General features: G+C 40.5%; 1 protein-coding gene across 1 annotated transcript in view; it reads left to right on the top strand.

Moving 5' to 3' along the window:
* The window catches only part of RAD17 (RAD17 checkpoint clamp loader component), a 1,292,309-nt gene that overhangs the window by 356,729 nt on the left and 918,161 nt on the right, over positions 1–17,419 (top strand). Inside the window, exons 7-9 of the mRNA XM_044063883.1 lie at positions 8,289–8,341; positions 8,446–8,571; positions 8,665–8,734. Of these exons, the coding sequence (XP_043919818.1) occupies positions 8,289–8,341; positions 8,446–8,571; positions 8,665–8,734 (249 nt within the window). The remainder of the gene's footprint in view (positions 1–8,288; positions 8,342–8,445; positions 8,572–8,664; positions 8,735–17,419) is intronic.

Here is a 17,419-nt window from a genome sequence, read left to right as displayed (position 1 = left end):
AGTGACAGGCATGCATTACTTCCCAGTGAGGTAAATAAGTGACTTACCCCTGCTGCTGTTTGACAACTGCTGCACAGCAGTCACTGATCTGGTGTGGCAGTACCAGTGTTGCACAGTATATTGCAATTTGCTGAAATAACTACAAAACTAGTACTGCTATGGCTTATGCTTGTGTGAAAAACATCCGTGATTTTTGTATGTGCACACACCCAATAATGCCAGGACACAGACATTATTCTTCTGGGTATCAGTAAAAAATTTACTTGACAAGTAATTATATTTCAAAAGTAAGACATAAGATGTATCACAGAACATTCAGACACTTAGATCTTCTTGGAGTCTGGTGGCCCCCACTCACCAGACCGTATAAATGATTACTGGGAGCTCCCTTAATCACTGACTCTGTGGGGACCCCCACAAAAGCTGTTGCTGTTTGAAGAAAAATGAGGACAAAAAAAGTATAAATTTTCTGATTGAGCTGTTTAACCTAAACAATGCTGAGATATGACCCTTTTAGGATAAAGCTGATAATAGCCTCTGGTTTCAACCACACCCATTCTAAAACCAGCCCTGCTCAAATGTGTGTGTACAGAAATCTGCTGGGGATCTGAGGATTGTGTGGTTATTACAACTTTTATTTTCATCACAGTCAAACCTTAGAGGTGTGCACATGATGTCATTATAGCTTGTGATTGAGATGAGGACAGTGTGGTAATTGTTTATTTACTTTTCTCACAGACCTCAGAGGTGTAAAACGAAGGTTCTTATAGCTTGTGTAGGGATGGTGTACTGTCTAAGAGCAAAAAATTAGAATATATTACTGAAATCATTTTCACAATCACTCATCAGGCACATATACATGTGGCTGACTTTGAGGGTTAAGAAGCATGCTATGTGTATGTATATCAGCAGTCACTTGAAATATATGGCTAAGGCAATTTAAACCTCTGCTTTCATCCTAGTCTAACATCAGAGGGATGTATAGGCAGGTACTGTCTTTTGTGGGGATTAGGGAAGGAGGCAGTATTCCCAGATAAGACATATGTATTTCCACAACTGGCTTTTTAGTTTATTGTGAGCTACTATTTTGTCAGCTTTGAAGATTAAGCCATGGGCACAATTTATATCTTCCTTGAACGAAAAAAAAAAGACTGAAATTCTTTTCTTTTTCATGATTTTTGTTTAGGCCACCATTGGAGTAAAATGCTGAGAAAAAGCTCTAAAATGCATCCCAGGGCACACACATATATAACCTCTATGGCTTTGGGGGCACCAGCTTAATTGAGGTATTTTCTAAATGGTTATTACTGTGCTGTCTTGGTCAGGAAAGGAGTGCTGAAAAGATGCAAAAACAAAAACTAAAGCTGAACAGCAACAGTGAATTTCTTTCCTTAATAATGATTTCTGTTCAAGCCATTATTGGATGAAAAGGTTGTGTAAAAAGAAAAAAAAAAGTTAAATTGCACTTTAGAGCATATAGAAAGTTATGGCTTCTTGAAAAAGCTGAGCGTAAGGCAAAATGTGAGAAAAGGAATAAAAAAGTAATGTGCATGTTATGGGGAGCCAAAAGGGAGTGGGGGATCAGTGGAGAGAACTGGAGGGTGTATGGGAGGTGTTGGAACAGTAAGCCTAGTCAGCACATCATTTAAGTCCAGACCTGTACATAGAGTTGTTGTAATGTATAATTTTTGCAACTAAATGCCAGTAACTGAAGGTGTCACTTTGTTAGACAGGTCAACATAGTGTGGTACATACGCCTGTTGTAACAGCTTGTACCTAAGGTCTGTCTGTGCATACTACTCCTAAAAGTTTGCAGCACAAACTAAACGTTTCTTAGGAGGTGTGGCATTGACAGGATGATATTTATATTGGAAGGGCCTAGGGGACCCCCAACTTGACATTTGCTGGAGGCCCCCAAAATGCTAACACCGGCCCTGCAGGTACTCTAAAACCTATGGCATTGAAACTGTCTGTCTTGCTTACACATCCTTTAGATTGACAACAAACAGAGAACCTTTCCCACTTAACAATGTATGCCTTCATGGTACTTGGTTGTCCATCTTACTTGAGAATAGAAATCACATCCATAGTGAATTGGTGTCTAGTAGGAATCGAGGACAAATCATCCAACCTGCGAAGTTCACAGTCCTGAGTTATGGTTGAATACCAGACCCTTTGTTCTGAGTGAGGAGGACCACAGACACTGGCAACAGTCTAGCTTTGCTCCTGCTGAGGGAGAGCAGGAAAGAGAACTAGTGATGTCTGTGCCATTGTGATACAATTAAGATTACCTTTAGCCCATGTTCCCTGATGTTTTGCAGTGCCCTTTGAATAAGGGTGAAGGAAGGAAAGAAAATAGAGTTCTGTCCAAAAGAAGAAGACATCTGTCTGCCCTTCTCCTCTCTGATGGGTTCAGGAGCAGAAATTCTCTAGTTTGCCTGTTCTGTGTAGATGAAAATGGTCTACTTCTAGCACACGTCACAGGTTGATTTGGTCAAGAAAGTCAGCATCCATTTATTTGTGTTTAGGAGGGATCTGCTCAGGTTGTCTTCTGATAGGGTCTTCCTCCCTGAGATGTAAGAGGCTACTGTTGGCAGCTGTAATCTAGGGCTAGCTGTCAGAATTCCATTGCAAGTCTGCACAAATGGTGGTAGTGGGTACCCCCCTGCCTTTATATGCATCAGATAACTCAGGTGATGGTTGTCAGGATTTTTATGGTTTCCATTGTCAGTGTGTTTTTGAAAGTCTTCAAAGCTAGAAAGACGGTCGTCGTCTCCTTTGTTTGTGTGTTTTAACATATACTTGGCCCTGTGTCCCTTGTACTGTCAGATCTCCTAGGTGAGCCCCCCCCCCCCTGGCTAAACTGAACTGTCCTAGGTCAACACCTGGTATGTCTTTTTGTTGATTGGTATCCTTGTTTTATGTGGTGATCTCCTGTCGCCACAGGATCTTTAGGCACGTGAGGAGTGGAGTGGTGGTTTCCATGGACTGTTGGTGGTGGAGGCATCATATTTTTAAAAAACATTGTAACATTGTCATGTTGAGTTTGGCTGGGTGACTCATCAGATTGGAAGAAGGCATGTGTTCCAAGACCCTCAGGAGATCTGTGGATGGCCTTGTAGATGCCCATATGATTGAAGTAGCTTGTGAGTGTGATGATCTTGTCCTGAGGGAGGAAGGCTTTTTGTACAGTAGAGTCTAGGACTGCTGCCAGAAAGGTGACAGCAGTTGTCAGGCAGAGCTGCAACTTCTGGATATTGAGGGTATCTAGTATGGCCTTAAAAAGGATTTTGTAGTGGTTTGCATGTCTGTATGGATATGTTCTTGGTGCTTGAGTTAGGCAGTCCCAATAAAGGTAGATAATGCACCCCTTTATTCCTTGCAAAAGGCAATGACTGGTTCCAGGCATTTGATAAAACTCTGGCTGCAGGATGATCTTCCCACTCTGAAGTGTAGGAACTTTCTTTTTCCATCTGCAATAGGAATGTGAGTGTGTGTGTCTTTAAAGGCCATGCTCCTGGCATGATGATGAGGTAGATGTTGTGAAGGGTGAGCATTGGAAGTAAGGACTCTGGCTCACTAGTAGTCTGTGTAGGGAACTGTGAATGCACCTTACCTAAATTAGTGATTTTGAGCTGGAGTGGGGGAGTATGACACCACAAGAGTGTTGTCAGCCTCCCTAACATCCTTCTCTTTCAAACATTTCTCTCTGCATTGTTTTGAATGTTTACTTGGGAACTAGTGGATTGCATAGTGTGCATAGGCCTAATGCTGCCTTCCCTTTCTGTAAGGTGTCTACAGAGGGAGTCTGCCTTATTTCTAACAGTGCCATCATTAAAATAGGCACAAAATGGGAATTAGGGTCACCGTGCTCAGAGCTTAAGCAGAACATGTAATGTGTATGAAAGTCCCTGTGTGTTTTTTGTTTTCTACACATAAGGCAGGTATTGGCATTAATCAGAAACAACTCCCAAGAAAGATGAATAAGAAGATGAATAAGAAAGGTTCCCCATTTTACTTAGCTTTGAGTCTCTATTCTCCGGCCTATCCAATAAACTAACGATGCAACTGAAAATATTCCCTTGAAGACTGACTCGGCAAGAAAAAAATGAATATGGTGCCAGCTTACAACTTCTTTATACCACCAGTGTCCTGACATCTACTAGGGAGGACATCCACCAGCTGAATGAAGAAATTCTTTAGTGTTCAGGCTGATTGCAGACCTGCAAGCAGGAATTCCCAGGACTCAATACTGTAACAGAGATCGACTTGAACATTTGCAATTAGTGTATGTTTCCAATACAACTTTAATTTTCTTCTCATATGCTCAGTAATTTTAGCTGTAGCTCTTTCTACTTTGTTACCCAAGTCATTGAGCTAAACATTTTGTGCTTTAAAGTGTTAATTGAAAAATAGTTGCTCAGCAGCAACCTTTCTAAACTTGTGCATATTGTCCAAATGCATTTTTATTTTCCCTTTTACACACTGCAGTTGCTTCCCCTGTTTCTTTTCCACATTTCTTTTTCTCTTTTTTATTGTGTTTTTAGACTCCATTTTGTCCCACTCAGTATCCCTTCTGAAATAGTTACTATCTTCCCTAGTAACTCTTAAATCAAATTAATACCTATACCTTAAATTCCTTTCTTTTTAACAAATAAGGATAAAATAAATGTTTCATATCACATCATTATCTTGTCTCTTTAGTTTTATGATCAGGTGTAGTTATCAGATGAGTTTTAAATTCATTTAAATTCACACACTCGTGAGTATAATTTCTATCCAGTCTTACATTATTGTATCATGGGGATATGTATATTCTGAGTTTCTGTTACTGAATTCACATCCTTCCATACAAAGTATTCTCATATACTTCAGAAAGATACTTTTTTAAACTGTATTTTTCTTCTAGGTCCCCCTGAATACATCCTCACTGTTGCAGATGAGGTCCCAGTCCCCACCCATAAGTAGTAATCCCTTCCGAAAGTTTATTTGTCCCCAAATTCTCCTAACCTCCATAATAGTTTTATGTGGAATGTAAATGTATGCTAGCTTAATCCTTTACCCCCCTTCCAGTAACCCAATTACCATCCTTTTCTCCTCCCCTCTGTCAGTGTTATCACTCCCATTTTCTTTTCTCTCCGATTTTCTGTTGAACGTCTTCCCTAAACGCCTTTCTTTGTCAAATTCAAATTGCTGATTTCATTCAGCTGCATTTTCTGTAACACTGGTATTTGAACCCTAGACTTTTTAATAGAATTCTATACCAGTAAGGCGATTAACATTTCATGTTAATATTGGCAAAGCAGCCATTCTTATAAAAAACTGTTATTACTCCCATGTATTATAGATGGCAGTTCTTTCGAATATATGTTCCCATTTTGCAGTTTACATGCACATACTGATGACTAATAGGTTGATGAGCTTATTACATGTGCACGCCCTAATAACTGACAGATTGATGCTCTGTGTAGTCACTTCTCATCATAAAATTAATTCCTTTTTAACTCGCAACAAACTCGCACACAGCTGTGTACACTTTCCAGAAAGGAAGTTTACTACACCAAATAAGACCAGTTGCCTCAAATTGATGGCTGCACCCAGAGGCATTACCCATGCCAAAGTTAAGGTTTCTTTGTTAAAACTCATGTTCCTACTTAAACAGATTGCTGTCTGTTCTTGTCTCTAGTCCCATCCCAGATGTGAAAAACAACTTGCATGATTTCAATAAATGTTAACTTTTAGCCTTAAGGAAAAATGCACTAGCTACCCTTAAATAAATAAACTAAATCATGCAGTATTATATGCATTAATGTACTAAGTCTGATGGAGAGGCAACTAGTTGTATAATTGTTCACTTCCAGCAATTTAAAATGCCATTTATCTTCACTGAACTACTTGCCAATATTCCTTTACAATTTAATTACATTGTATCTTGTAGACTGCACTGAGAATGAGCATCCTGTTCAGGCGTCTCTCATTTAATTGCCTGCACCAACAAACTACCTGTCTTCAGCCAAAACAGGTACCAGTGGGGAAGAATGGCTGGTAGATTTGCAAATGGAAGAAAGAACTACAGTTTATGCTTTTCTTCATTTCTCTCGTTTTCAAGCCTGTTTGCTTTAAAAATATTTATATCTTAAATTAAGGCCATGCTAGACACCCCAATAAACTTATACATTCTCCCCACCAGCCCAAGTTCACTACATTAAATTAGCTTCTTTCCAGCCTTTCTTATTTTTTTCAGTGGAAAGCCTGGCTACCTTACTACTAAAATTACTTTCTTCCTTTAATATCACTACCATATATAAAGCAGTCACTGATAAAACTCCTCTACCTCACATTTAAAATACCACTGACTACATGCTGTACAGAACTACTTTACGATATAACATGCATTTTACATCATAAACAATTTAAACTGTTTTATTTAATGTTGTGTATTCAGTCTATTCACTGTCTTCCTACACATTGACATAAACTAGGCTTGTACTCTGCATGTTTCTTACCAGTTTAACACAGCCAACAAACTGTATTCAGCCACTTCTTGCAGAACCCTATTTCACATGTCTAAACTATATCTGTTGAGATTGTTGCTTTACATTTGTCCTTATTCCTGATTCTTCCAATTAGCGTGTTTTTGCTGCCACTCTCACATTTTCCTTTGGATCACTGTTAGACCGTCTGGCCATCTCTGCTTGTGGGCTTTCTTTTTATCAGAAGGTTGAGAAACAGAGTTCACTTCAGCTTTTTGGCTCAACTATATTTATTTATTTTTTCCATAGTCTGTTATGCATCTTAAAATGTCTTAGATTATCCAGGAAAAAAATATTCTGAAAACAGATGGATATAGACTCTTGAATCACACTTGCCTTTCAGCATCCCTTAAATGCTGCAGTAAGCATTTAAGCTGCCTAATGTACGTAGCTTAATCATTTTCCACAAACTTTCTGGTGCCCCCACTTTTTAGTACTTTTCCCTTCTGCTACAGGTTTGTCAGAAGCAGCTCTTTCTGTTGGTATGATTACATTGTTTTCTTTGCTGATTTATGATTGCCAAATTTGGAGCATACAGATGATGTATCGTATCTGTTAAGTCCTTCTATACTTTATATATTGCCATTGAACTGGTTCACAGTCCAGTTATTTGTTTACACTTTCCTAAAATTAGTGAAATATATTCCTTTCATTTTCTTCGAAATAGTACAGATATCTCAGGTTTTCTGTATGTACTCTGTTTTGTAATTTTTACTATATTTTGAAACAGCTCTTCTTTGGAAGCATCATGTTTAGAAGTCTTCATTTCAGTGTCTGATTTCTGCAGTTTTATCAACTCATCTGAATATCTATTTAAAAGTTCTGTTTTTCCTGCCTTTTGTAATTTGACTTTATATATCCCTCCAGTATCTCACCTATTTTAAACATCTCTGAGTACATTTGATTTACTTTTTCCTCTAACTTACTTTAAGCAATCTCCTGCACTTAAAGCTGAAACTTGAGATTCTTTTTGCTGAACAACTGCAAGGTTTTCCCAGCCAGAGCTTTTTTCATTTCTCATTAGCTTCTACTTACTTTCTCCATATTTCTTCTTTACTGGGATCCAGATGGTGTAATTGCTAGCTAGTAATTGAATTTTACTCAGATTGGTAACTTTTTCTGGCTTTTTAAAGAATTTCCCAGTTTTCAAACTTGGTGGGCTCTGGTCGACCTATCAGTTGGTCTGTCATCTCAAAAGTTCCGGCTACATAGATTTTTAGCATTCGTTGAGTGAATAAGTGGACTGGTCCTTGCAGACATTTGCCATTCACAACCCCAGACACTTGGGTCATAGCAAGTGCTATAGCTGTAAACAATTTTAAAGTGGCCAGTTGCTCATCATTTCTTTGGGAGGTTGTAGGAAACTAGCCCAGAGAAAACCCGCAGGGACTTGGGGGAATACATGCAAACTCCACATAAACAGTAATATAAGGTGTACTTTTCTTGTTTTCTTTCTTAGTTCTGTCATAATATTTTCTTATTAATATTAGAATTGCACTTCTACATAGTAGAGGATGGAATTTAAACAGTTAAAACATCAGTCACACCAAGCTCTGACTCGTTGTCCTGATGATGCAGCTCATTCTGGCATTTATTATGGTGAGCTGAAATTACCGTTAATTTTATTATGGTCACCCCCCCACCCCACCCCCAATTCTGGATGCATGTATGTTCCATAAATTTAAATATTTTGTTTTCTGTATGACATATGGAGCTGGGCTGTAATACATATATATATTTTTTTCTTTTTAAAAGGATCTGCCAAACCAGTTTTACAGAGATCCGTCTTGTTTGCATGACATTTTAAGGTAAGTCGGTATTCTACCATGGCATTACATCGTTCAGTGGTTTGAATCATTTGCAGTTACGCTCTTTTTTTTTTCTCTCTCTGTTTTTTTCCACTTGTGTTTAGAAAGTTTGTGCGATCAGGTAAATGTCCACTCATTTTCATAATCTCGGACAGTGTCAGTGGAAACAACAACCAGCGGTTACTATTTCCCAAAGATATCCAGGATGATCTTGGCATAGCTACTATAAGGTGAAGGCTGTACTTCTGCCTACTTTTAGTTGACAAAAAATGCAGTATATTTTCATTTAAATATATTCATTAAATTTCTTTTCTTTTGTCCAGCTTCAACCCTGTGGCTCCTACAAGTATGATGAAAGTTCTGAACCGAATTGTTGCTCAGGAAATGAGTAGGGTAAGTTTTTGTTTGTATCTAATGAGTGCAATTTGTTAGTAAAGTGATTTCATAGCAGTGAGGTAGCTTTCCTTGGTTTGCAAGCCATCATGTTCTTCTCTCTTTTCAGATAAAGTAGTGTGGTAAATATTTTGATCTTTATGCCCAAAATCACCAAATTGTTCTCATCAGCACATTCAAAGGCCTTTAATGAGCATCTGTGCTTTCTCTTTCTACCAGAATGTAAGAAGCCAGTTAATTTCTTAATTATTCCATCAGTCTGTATAGTTGTATATACTGTGTGGTTTTAGGCCTATTTGAACCATTGCATAGAGCAATATTAATCAGGTAATAACCGTAAAAGCATATGAACACATACTATTGCTAATGGATGTCATCTGTGATTTGAGCCAATCCAACTGTTCATTTGGCCCACTTCTTCTTGTTTGGACTTGTCCCCAACCCATGTAGTATTCTTTACTTGCACTGTCCTAAGTAGCTCTGAACCATTATGATTATTTAATGTATACAACTGCCTTAGGCAGTACATTCCAAGGCTTTACTTCCTTCTCCATGAAATAGTGTCGGGTTCAGTCTGTCTCCATTGAAGCTGCTTCCCATGTCTTTTCTCTCCTCCTGTAGTGCCGCTACTCTGTTTGCCCCATAAATAGTTTAATAAGGTGCTTCCAGATTGTATCCTCTCTTCCCATTCTGTGTTCTAATGTTTACACAATTTTGTGTGTTCTGTTTATATAATCTCTCATTTTACCTCATTGTTCTGATTAATGCATCGTATGCTTTCTCCAAGCCAAATTTATTTTCTTTTTGTGACTACAGAAGTGCAAACAGTATTTTAAATGTGAACAGTGAATAAATTGCTCTTCCTAAATGCTCTGTAGCAGTCCTGTTCGCTCTGTTGATTGTCATTTCACATTGTATACTTATAGTAGGCTTTAGCTGAAGAATAATCACCCCATATCCTTTTCCTCTTTTGTCCTGCTTAGGATCACCCCCGACCACTTGTTTTCTGTGGATTTCCATGTCAGAAATACATAACTTTTCTTTTTTTTTTTTCTTTACCTGATCAAGTCTCTGCTGACACCTCTTCAATGACCATAGAAATTGAGTCCGATATCTTTGTAGATCAGCCCCCCACCCCAAATTATGATATCTGCACAGGGGCATTTGTTATAAAGGTCGAGTTTACTGTCTAACCCCCAATAAAGTATGCTAAACAATATTTGTTTTAGCAGTGAGCCATGTGGCACATGCTACTGTTTTACATATGAGTAATATTACTAGGAAAAGAGATCACTGGATCATGGAAGTAATGTGATAAACGTCTAATGGAGAGCTCTTAAGTTATCAGCATACTGTTAAAGATTTCTGTGAACATCAACACTAGGTGCAGGTTTTTAGAAGTTGTAGAAGTGGCTGGTGTATGCCTCCAGTGTATGACAGCAATGGTTTTCTTGTTATGTAGCCATTTAACACTGTAGTGCACAACATATCACAATGTTTCCAGTATTAAGAGATGAGCAGAAGGCTAATTTTCTAACACAGGGTGCTGTCTTGTCATGCATATTATTTACATGACTAATGTGTACTGTGTATGGTTTGGCTGAATTAGTTAGGCAATAGTGGATAGAAGATGGATGGCTTAAATACTGAAATAGTGTTGGAATGAGGAACAAGAAACCACAGTACAAGGTGTAACAATAATTAAGTTCTAAATTCGTTAATTGAGGGCCAGTTAGTAATACTAACAAATGAGCTATCCCAAAGTTTGACATCTAGAATTAAGAACTCATGGTCTAAGGATGCAAGAAAATGTTCAGATGTGTGAAGGGTAGGGGCATTGTTTGAGTGAGATCAGAGTTTATATATGGTAGATTTAGTAGTGAGTTTTGACAAAAAGTAGTGATATTTAAGGTTTTATGGACTAGTGTGAGAAAGATGTCTGTTCTGTCTTGTATGAAGTGCCATTTAGGCTCCCTATTGAATTGTCACCCGAAATGCTGAGTGCTGACAAGCCCAAAAAAAAAAGACTGAAAAAGCAAGAAGAAGAGCGAATCTCGAAAGTCACTCTTCTCTTTAAAGTTTCTTTTTACATGGAGACAAACCCCCCATGTGGGGGGAAGCCCTCCGCACACCTGGAATTTATATACATCAAATTTGAGAATGCCAGCTCAGAGAAAAGGAAGTATTCTAAGAAATGTCATCTTGTACTTAGCATATTTTAGTCCGTAGCATATTTTAGTCCGTTCATTCGGCCATTCAGTCTGTGTTTCGGGACTCACTCTAGTGGGTCCCAGCATTTCAGATAGTTACTGCCATTTACTGCGAGACAGAGGGTGTAGTGGTCTGCATAGTGTGGCAAGAGAAGAACAAGTTTATAAGTTCAGTTAGAGGGGGTTTGCAGATCAGGTGCACTCTTATTGGAGGAATGAGCTAGAATAAGAGGACCATATAGGACATCATGTTGTAGGATACCTTTACCAATGGAAGTCCTACCATCTAGAGAGAAATGTAGAGATTCTGTGGCAAGCATTTTTATCCTGTTGATCTTTGAATTTAGAAGATCTGTATGAACGTTTATTACGAAAGATGGATTGAGTTATACCTAGATATTTGTAGGTTGCAATGCCTTCTGTCACTGCTGTTGTAAGAAAACTGTTGAGATGATTTATGTAGCATTTTTAGCCTATCAGGGGTACAGGGGTATTGGGGAGCACGCACACATCACATTTGTTGTCAAATGGTAACTTGTTAAATGTGGAAAAATGCCAGCAGAGCTGATCAACAATTAGCAGATAATTTTCTTGGAGATAGCTGGATAGCTACATGAGGTCTGACTGGAAATCAGAGATTTGCTCTTTACAAGAGAAAATTTGTTTAAAAGAAAGGATATTGTTAGAGTTAATTGAGTTATTCATGCTTCTAAATTTCCAAATATAAGACTGTTCCAAGACCATTCAGAGCTTATCTTAAACAATTCAGTGTGTTTTGTGATTTATTGTGCAACTGCTTGGTAAAAAAAGATTATTTTATCTCTGTTTGTTAAAAAGAAATGGATTGTAGACAGGCAAATTCAGACTATAGACAGGACATCCAGCATTTTAGTTTGACTAGCACAACTGGTATGGTGGGTCAGAATGAAGATTTTGAGTTACTTCCCCTTGTACATAGTTAGCTCAGTGTACTTAATATTTAGTTGCGCATTGTGTGATTTTTCTCATACAGTTTGACACATTATTATAATTGTTTTAATTTCTTTGAAACCTACTGTCACTGATTTCAATGATGTTCAACGTGCATACAGCTGCAGTCATAACAGATGGGTTCTCCTGCCGTCAGGCGGGTCCTCGGTCGGCCGAATTCCAAAGTCTAGGTCCGGCGTCGGTTGTTGTCGCTTCTTCCCTGACGTCAGTGCGACAGGGGTATAAAGGAACCAGCTGACGCCATTTTCTTCTGTCTTTCTTGCCGTGCGGTGCCCGAAGCAGAAGCAGTTCGCAAGTGCCGGTCGGCCAGCTCCTGAAATTACGAAAATTTTGAAACCGAAGTCTTCTTGAAAGCTAAGTACCCCGTTGGGGAAATTTTTCTTGCCTCAGACCGATGTCAGACAAAGTTAATAATTGTATTTCATGTGGGAAGCAAATACCGCATAAGGATTTCCATTCCCTCTGCATACCTTGTTTAGGCCCAGACCACGACATCTCGGTCTGTCGCTTTTGTGCTACATTCAACAAATGCACGATTAAGTGTCGGGCGGAGTTCGCCCAGCATTATTTTGGAAAAATATTTAACTATATTATGTCGTCGGATACTCCGACTCCAGTTTTTTCTAAAAAACGCAAAGATAAGGACTGACACATGAGGTCCGCGGCCTCTACCGACACCACGCCAAAGCTGACTACACGTGGTACGGTTCTCAGCGAGGCGCCTACGCAGCCCCTGACTACTGACTATGCTTCATTGGCGGTGTCTCCTGTGCCCGAGGTCGCAGGCTCCTCGGCCCACACCCCGACTACAGATACCGAAGCCACTCTTGGCGTTTAACCTCAAAATGTGGACAGGTCTACCTCCACTCAAGGTGTCTTCAGACCTTCCTCTTCTTTTTCCATCAAGGCTTTCACTAAGTCTATAGCAGCCATGCATTCTAAGAGACAAGCTACCCAGGGCCCATCTCCAGGCCCCATGCCTAAAAAAACAGATGCTTAAAATGGCTGAGAATTTAATTACTCTTATCAGGGGTTCTCAACCCCCACCGGACAAAAGGCCCAGAGTGGAGGAAGAATCCCCCTCCTCTGATCAGGGCTCATTATTTCAGAGCACTCTGATGATCAGGAACATTCTTACTCCCCTTTTGAAGACTCTGATGCAGAGGAGTCCTTTCCTTCTGTATCCCCCCCAGAGGATTACTCATTTGGGGAAACTTTGCATACCTTAAGGGAACACTTCCACTGGGAAGGCCAAGATTATTCAGATTCCAAGAAAAGGCTTGGGGAATTTCTCTTGCTACCCCAGCACAGGCCTCTGGCTATACCTCCTGTCTTGGACATCCTAGATGATGTTTACTCGGAGGCCTGCCTTAACCCGGATTCTCTGCCTCCAGCCCCAGTCATGCCTGACAGGTACTACAGGGTTCCTGACTCACACCAATTTCTATACAAAAGCCATGCTACTGACCCAGAAACCATCTCACAGGGCCCCAAGGGAATTAAGGCCTCCACTGCTAAAAATCCATTACCTTCCGAGAGAGATTCCAGATCCTTAGAAAGGTGGGGAAAAAAGGTATATACCTCGGCTACCTTAACCATGAAGGCCTTAAACTGTCAGTTCCATATGCTAAAATACCAACAGTTTTTGTTATCACAATTGAAAAGTAAAATGTCACAACCTGAACAACCAGACTTGAAGGAGTTGCAGGATTTGATGCATAGTGTAGAACAAGTGGGTAAGCATACCTTACAATGTGGTTTTGATGCTCTAGAGGCCTCATGTAGAGCTGCTGTTACAGGATCAGTCATACATAGACATGCCTGGCTCAAGGAACAAACCTTGCCTGATCATGTCAAAGCTAAATTACTAGATGCCCCTCTACAAAAGGATGTATTATTTGGTGCCAATGCTGAGGAGGTATTAAGGAAAATGGAGGAAAAGGCTAAATCAATGCAAACCGTGAAAGATTTTCTACAGGTTACAACCCCCACGTTTCAGTAGAAATTGGCCTTCCAAAACTTGGTCCTTTCCAGCCACGGACAGACCCCAAAGAGGTAGACGCCTGAGGGGGCAGGGGACAATCCCAAGGATCGTTTAGAGGCAGACAATGGCAAACTCCTACACAAAGAGGTGGTGAGGATAACTCGCAATCATTCAGAAAGCAAGCCCAATGACTTTTCCCTTTTGCATGCCAAGCAAGACTCAAATGGCAGCCCCCTTAGAAGGAAAACTGGCATTATTTTCAAAAAATCTGCATATTGTCACAAAAAACAAATGGATCCTGGACATTATAAACAGAGGCTACAGATTCCATTTTCACACCCTTCCAAAAATGAGAGGCATGCCAAACCTGCCACACAATCAAAGGGCAGAAGCACAAAGGCAAATTACAGATCTCGTAAACATGAAAGCTATTCAAGAGGTACCTACGCACGAACAAGGTCAAGGTTTTTATTCCAGACTATTACTGGTACCAAGGAAGGGAAAAGATTGGAGACCTATTTTGGACCTATTATCCATCCTGAACACATTTCTATTCATACCAAAATTCAAGATGCTCACTCTACAGCAGCTTTTTCCCATGCTGGGCAAGGAGTCTTGGCTGGTAACATTGGACCTCAAGGAGGGATACCTGCATGTCCCAATCAGACAAAATTGCAGAAGATACCTCAGTTTTCTTGCAGGTTCAACCCATTATCAATTCTCTGCATTGCCCTTTGGCTTATCTACTGCGCCCAGAGTATTCACGAAATGCCTGGTATCAGTAATTGCCTACTGCAGACTTCAAGGGATACGAATATACCCCTACTTGGATGACTGCCTGATCCAAGTGGACAGCAAGCACATTCTTCTGAAACATCTGGCTTATGTAATAATGTTGAACTCTCTGGGATACACAGTCAACAAAAAGAAATCAAGACTAATACCCTCGCAGAAGATAACTTTCCTGGGTGCCAACTTGGACACACACACCCAGATGGCCTACCTCACGCCAGAGAAGCAGGGGCAACTAACTCAATACTTCAGAACACTAGCAAATTGCACCAGGCTGACTGCAAGGAAAATCCTGCAGGCTCTGGGATTCATGGCATCTTGCATCTTACTAATCCCATGTGCAAAGCTGCATATGAGGAAACTTCAATGGTACCTGAAAAATCTATGGTCTTAACACAGCCACAGTTTGGAAACAATAATACCGCTAATTCCATGTCTGCAAAAGGAATTTCTATGGTGGGCTCAAGCATGCCAAACAAACACAGGTCTTCCATTCAGCAAGCCTTAAGCAAATCAAGTCATCACAACAGACGCCTCTGACTACGCCTGGGGGGTGCACATGACAGATCGGTGCATTCAGGGCAAATGGTCCCAAAAAGAAAAGCACCTTCACATCAATCAAAAGGAAATGCTAGCAGTAATAAATGCTATTATAGCTTTCAAAGACCTTCTGCAACTAGGTCAACTATTGATAAGAACGGACAACACCACAGTTATGTGGTACATAAACAAACAGGGAGGAACACATTCATACCCCCTATGCAGACTGGCCATGTCACTTTGGAACATGGCCATGGACTTACAAATTGAACTACAAGCACAGTACTTGCCAGGCAAGGAAAACACGCTGGCAGACAACCTAAGCAGAAATATGACAGATCCACACGAATGGAAGTTGCATCCAAAAGTTTTTACAGAAATAATCCAGGCATGGGGAGGGCCAGACATAGATCTCTTTGCCTCCCACAAAAATCACCAGTTGACAAAATTCTGCTCAAGGATTTTCCATCCAAAGGCCTGGAGAGTGGACACTCTCTCTTTCAGTTGGACATAAATGACAGTTTGCCTTCCCACCTCTTCCTCTGCTGCCCAAAGTTCTATTGAAAACCAGAGCAGACAGACCAAAGATGATTCTCATTGCTCCAGACTGGCCAAGACAACACTGGTACCCACTCCTGAGGAGCCTGACGCATTCTCCACCATGGACCCTGCCTCTAATGCCTCTTCTCCTGACTCAGCACAGCTTCAAAACTATTCACAACCAGCTAAAAACACTCAATCTAGCTGCATGGAAGATTCCTTAACATCACAACAGACCCTACTCTCCAAGGAGGTGCAGGATGTCATTTTGGAGGCCAGGAGGCCGTCAACTAGAAAAGCTTACTCCGCAAAATGGAAACGGTTTTGTGTCTGGAATGAGAAAAAGGGCCAGGATCCTGGAAAACTGAATTTACCTCAAATACTACAGTATCTAGCTGAGCTGCTAAGCAGTGGACTTTCATTCTCCTCCATCAAAATCCATGCCTCAGCCATTTCTGCAGAATACAACACTGATCCACACTTATTCTCTCACCCTCTCTTAAGACAGTTCCTCAGAGGGGCTAAGAATCTAAGACCCCCAAGGAAACAACCAATACCTGCTTGGGATCTCAATTTCATTCTGGAAAAACTGACCTTGCCTCCCTTTTGAGCCAGCTGCCTCATCAGATTTGCAATATTTGTCCTGGAAAACAGCTTTCCTTCTGGCTATTACCTCAGCTCGTAGAGTTTCAGAATTACAAGCTCTCATGGCTGTGCAGCCTTTTATCATCTTCCATCAGGACAGAGTTTCCTTACGAACCAACCCGTCCTTTATGCCTAAAGTGGTATCCAGGGTAGCTTTGAATCAGGCCATACATTTACCTACCTTTTATCCTAATCCTCAAAACAAAGGGGAGAGATTACTACATTCCTTGGACATCCACAGACAACTGCGTTATTATTTGGACAGAACAAAGCCTTTCAGAAAATCAGAACAGCTCTTTATGTCCTATGCTGTAGGAGCTCAAGGAAAGCCAATTTCCAAACAGACAATCTCAAAACTGTACCTACAGGCATCAGATCTCACTCCACCAGGGCCACAGCTACCTCTGCAGCTTTCTTCAGAGGAGTTCCTACCAAAGATATTTTGGAAGCAGCCCCTTGGAGTTCTGTGCATACCTTCTCCAAGCACTACAACCTACCATTATACTCCAAAACTAGAGCAGGCTTTGCCACTGCAGTCTTGCAGGGCATCCTGGCTCCTCCTAGTTCCACCTAGTGCCTACCACCCCTTTCTTAGCTTTGGGATTCTACCCATCTGTTATGACTGCAGCTGTATGCACGATGAACATAGTACAGTTTTGTACCTACCATAAATGTAGATGTTTGAGTGCTAATACAGCTGCAGTCCAGGTTTCCCTCCCTCCTTCCCCTCTTGGGACAGGCCTATTGGCTAACACCTCCTCATACAACCTGATTGGGGTATTCATTTATGGTGTATTTGCTTGCAACTACTGTATTTTGATTATATTGCATTGTTTTATTACACAAATTGATGTATTGCCTTCCTTCTGGGGGCACCTGACATCTGGGGCAAGAAAAACTGAAGAAAATGGCGTCGGCTGGTTCCTTTATACCCCTGTCGCACTGACGTCAGGGAAGAAGCGACAACAACCGACGCCGGACCTA

The sequence above is a fragment of the Protopterus annectens genome, chromosome 2.part2 (genome assembly GCF_019279795.1).
Source record: "Protopterus annectens isolate FY-2018-M chromosome 2.part2, PAN1.0, whole genome shotgun sequence".
Classification (NCBI taxonomy): domain Eukaryota; kingdom Metazoa; phylum Chordata; order Ceratodontiformes; family Protopteridae; genus Protopterus; species Protopterus annectens.
This window is presented reverse-complemented; position numbering and strand designations above follow the sequence as displayed.